The following is a 4,453-nucleotide window of genomic DNA, read 5'->3' as shown; positions in this document are numbered from 1 at the left end:
AACTCGGACACAGGACTGGTTCCAGGTTTTTTGCCACCTAGAGCTGGCCCTGCTCAGACAATGGAGGGACAATTATGCTTTCTAAAATTTGCAATGACACCAAGCCAGGAAGGATTGCAAGCACTTTGGAGGATAGGATTAGAATTCAAAATGATCTTGAGAAGTTGGAAAAGTCTGATATCAGTAAGGTGAAATGTAGTAAAGACAAGTGCCAACTACTACATCTATGGAGGAAAAATCAAATGCACAGTTACAAAGTGGGGAATAACTCTTACGTGGCAATACCGCTGAAAAGGATCTGGAGCTAATAGTGGATCACAAATTGAATAAGAGTGAGCAATGTGGAAGAGTTGCAAAACAGGCTAATATCGTTCTGAGATGTATTAATAGGAATGTTGCATGTAAGACACAGGAGGTAATTGTCCCACTCTGCTCAGGACTCGTGAGACCTCAGTTGGAGTCCTGTGTTCAGTGTTGGGCACTACACTTTAAGAAAGATGTGGACAAATTGGAGAGTCCCCAGGAAAGCAACACAAATAATAACTGGCTTAGAAAATGTGATGTATGAGGAAAGATGTTAAAAAGTGGTACGTTTAGCCTTGAGAAAAGAAGACTGAGGGGGGATGGGATAAAAGTTGTGAAATATGTTAAGGGGTGTTACAAGAGGACAGTGATCCGTTGTTCTCCAGGTCCACTGGAGGTAGGACAAGAAGCAATGGGTGTAATCGACAGCAAGGGAGATTTAGGTTTGATATCAGGAAAATTTTTCTAGCTATAAGAGTAGTTAAGCTCTGGAACAGGTTTGCAAGGGAGTTGTGGAATTCCCGTCAGTGGAGAAGAAAAAGATGCCCCCTGCCCTATTCGCAGACAGTAGGTTCCTGTCTCCAGAAGCTTAAGATAATGACCTTGAATCACCAAAGACCTGGGCTGGATTTGAATTAGGGACTCAAGACTTCAGATTTCATTATGAGTCTTGTGTCACACAAAGGCAGGTGTGTTAGTTCAAAGACAAACCTGCCACCGTTACCACAATGGACTCATGTCCTCGCTTCCTTTGTCCTTTTTTCCAGGACTTTTGTTGACCTAATCACCCAAATGGAATTGGAGAGTCACTCTAGATTTCAACTTCCTCTTTGATTTCTCAACTCAGCAAAATTTGGGTGTGTGTGTCATCATTTACTTGGTCTGATGTATGCGTTTCCCTAAAATGCCACTATATAAAGCTGGCACAAAGGCCTGTGGTTCAGCATCAGACAGAGGAGGAGAACTTGAAAGAATTCCAACTCTTGTTCAGCTTCTGCCTCTCCTCCTCACCCAACAGAAGCATGAAGGTCTGTGTGGCTGCCTTTGCTGTTCTCCTCGTCGCTGCTCTCTGCTCCCAGGCCCATTCTCAGCTTGGTAAGTCCTGTTTCCCTTCTGCCTTTCTGCAGTGCTCGGAGCTCTCAATTTCACTGGCATTCAGACTACATCAAGGCTGGTTTCAAGTGTAGGAAGGCTTGTAGCGAGGAAGCCCATGAAACAGCCATAAACTTCAGTTGGTCTAGCTGCAGTATGTCAGGGGTCTTCCTTCTCTGAGATGCCCGTGAGCAGTGACAGCGAGGGGTGGAGCTAAAGGGCAGCTAACTCTATTGGGCTTGCAGGAGAAGCCTTCAGATACTCAGACACCATCAGCGATGGGTTAGAGAATCAACATGCAAGTCTTCTCTTTCCTTCCAGATGGCGTCAACACCCCAACTTCCTGCTGCTTCAGCTATGTTTCCAAGCCAATCCCACGGAGCCTTGTGGTGAAGTACCAGCACACCAGCAGCAAGTGCTCCTTGCCGGCTGTAATGTGAGTATGATTTTTGGGCAGATGTTCTATGTTCATGCAGAGAAACAACCCTATAGGATGAACGGATGTGGGAGGGAATCTGCAGGGCTCTTGTAATACAAATGTCAGGCATTTTTAACCCCTGGGTAAAAGACAATTATTCAAAAGTTCTCCACATTCCCCTGTGCCCTCTAGAGGCCTTCAAAATACCTACAATAGGTAGCTACAGAGAACAAGGACGGATTGATGTTTTGCAAACTCACAGAGAAGGTTCATGCTTGAGCCCTTGCTCTGGGTTCTTGCATCAGGGACTGACACAGCTTTCAGTTCCCGGTGTAACTCAGCAGCAGAGGGTTGGGAAAGCATTCTCATGCAGCTCTCTTTGAGCGGGCAGCAAGAAAGCTGGGGTACATTGAGCATTCCAGTAGGGGCAGACGGGGCCAGAGCCACAGCTGGGGTAAATGGGCAAAGCTACACCTGCTGCAGATCTAACCTGCAAAAAAACCACTAGCAAGAGTAACAAAGGTTGGTAGGGGACAGACTGAGGAAAAAGAAGGGTTGCAGTAGTGATCCCCCAGGGTCACTCGGATTAGGGATACGCACTATTTTAGATGATCACTGATACTCCTTGCATGGGCATGGAGGAAGAAGTGATATGCATGGAACTAGGGTAGTGGCTCAGTGGGACCAGAATTTAGGAGGATGTCCCTTATGTCAAGGGCTGGACATTGGACCAGGGAAAGGTCACCTGCTGGGGTGAGACCCAGGTGGTAACGTCAAAGCTGGAGATGCTGATCCAGTGACAGTGGGATTTTATCCCCATGATCTCCAAGGTCGGAGGCAGCTTAAATCCCTCTGTCTGGGGGATGGTGCTACAGCTGAGTGACAGGCACTCGCTCTAACGTTATTGACCTGCTGCATTCTGGTTGGCTGAGACAATAGGCCTGACATGTGTGGCAGCCAGCCACAGATCAGCTTCTCTGCAGTAGAGTTCAGCGAAGGTTTCACCTTTAGAAAAGCGGAGTCCTCATCGGCTGATTATTCTTTACAAATGCTCAATGTTGTTGGGCAACACAGAATCCATCTGGTCTCCATGACCTACTCTGCCATAGCTTGTGTCCCAGGGGATCCACTTTCCTTCTTCTCCCTCTGAAGATTCTGAACTGAGTTTTTATCTCTGCAGCTTTACCACTAAGAAAGGCCGGGAAGTCTGCTCTGATCCCAATGCACGATGGGTCCAGGAGTACATCAAGCATGTGAAACAAAACTGACGAGCCCCTGACAGCAACAGCTTCTGGTGACTGTCCCAAAAGCCCTTGGGGGTCGCGGGAGGCAATTGCTCCTCCCACGAAGAATTTATTTTAATATATTATTTGTAATGTTTATTTTTGAACTATAACAACAATTTATTATATTTAAATTATTTGGGTTTAAGTTAAATCAATGTCCATTTTTTTTTGATTGAACAAAATAAAAAAAGGCAATTGAAATATTTGGCTGTGCCTGTTAATGAGGATTTAGGATTCACAGTCATAAAATTTGACTTGTTAACCAATATCTCTGGGCCTACACACCTTTGAATGCTCCGGGCTATCTCTCTGAAGCTTTTGTAGGAGTGATCCCCGATCTGGGGGGATAAGGGTCTCAGTAGCATACCTCTGGTGATATCAATTCCCAATTAAAATAATCCACCCCAACCCTTTACAGCTGGAAGTTAAAGGGATAAGGTTGAAAAACCAAGTTATATTTATAAATCAAGGGTGAAATTTGTCTGCAGTGGATCACTGTGGGACTGGGGCTTGGAGTCACGAGTGAACAGCTCTAGTCAAAGATGGGGAAGGGAGTATGGCCTGCTGGTTAGAACATTGGCTCTGAACCTTTTCAATACTAGGCCCCCTTCCTGACTTAGCAACATGGAAAGGAGAGAGTGGTTGTGACCCCCTGATTCCTGTTCATGACACCCCCTCCCAAGACTCAGGACCCCCAGTTGAGAGCCAACAGGTGGGAGGAGCTACAGGCCTGCAGCCCAGGTCGGGTTGCTCCTAGGCAGCTGCTGTGTCCATACTGCCACCTCTGGCAAATGGGAGAACTGCAACCTATGAGTCCTACTGGCTCACGCCCCACAGCAGGGCCGGCTTTAGGCCGAGTCCCCCGATTCCCTGGTATCGGGCCCTGCGCCTTAGGCGCCTTTTAAAATTTTTTTTTACTCCCCCGGTGGTGGGGGCTCCGGTCCAGGGGTCTTCGATGGCATTTTGGTGGCGAGGGCTCTGCTCCGGGGGTCTTTGGCGGTGGGGGATCCACTCCGGGTCTTCCGTGGCACCAAAGGACCCTTGCTGGGTATTCAAATTGGGCCCTGCCATTCATAAAGCCAGCCCTGCCCCACAGGGTGTCCCGCCCACAGAGGCCCTGAGTGGCAGTGCCCATGGTGTTTCCTGATTGGCCCAGGCATGCTATTTAAGGCATAGGGAAAACTCCTGGAGGCTGCTGTGCACCTAGGGGGATCTCTGGCTTGGTGCTGCACCAGACCCTTCTGTGTGCTCCGGATACCTTGTCTTGTTCCTGGCCCCAGCCCTACTTCTGGGTCCTGGCCCCAGCCCTCCTTCTGACCCTGGCCTTGCTCCTCCTTTCTGATTCTGCTCCTGA

General features: G+C 48.0%; 1 protein-coding gene across 1 annotated transcript; it reads left to right on the top strand.

The window, feature by feature from the left end:
* The first annotated feature begins 1,268 nt into the window (after positions 1-1,268).
* Positions 1,269-3,224, top strand: LOC115636481 (C-C motif chemokine 3-like). Its single transcript, XM_030536626.1, has 3 exons — positions 1,269-1,398; positions 1,717-1,831; positions 2,994-3,224. The coding sequence occupies exons 1-3, from the start codon at positions 1,326-1,328 to the stop codon at positions 3,079-3,081; spliced, it is 276 nt and encodes a 91-aa protein (XP_030392486.1). The 5' UTR covers positions 1,269-1,325; the 3' UTR covers positions 3,082-3,224.
* The last annotated feature ends 1,229 nt before the right edge of the window (positions 3,225-4,453 follow it).

The sequence above is a fragment of the Gopherus evgoodei genome, chromosome 17 (assembly GCF_007399415.2).
Source record: "Gopherus evgoodei ecotype Sinaloan lineage chromosome 17, rGopEvg1_v1.p, whole genome shotgun sequence".
NCBI classification, from domain to species: Eukaryota; Metazoa; Chordata; order Testudines; family Testudinidae; genus Gopherus; species Gopherus evgoodei.
This window is presented reverse-complemented; position numbering and strand designations above follow the sequence as displayed.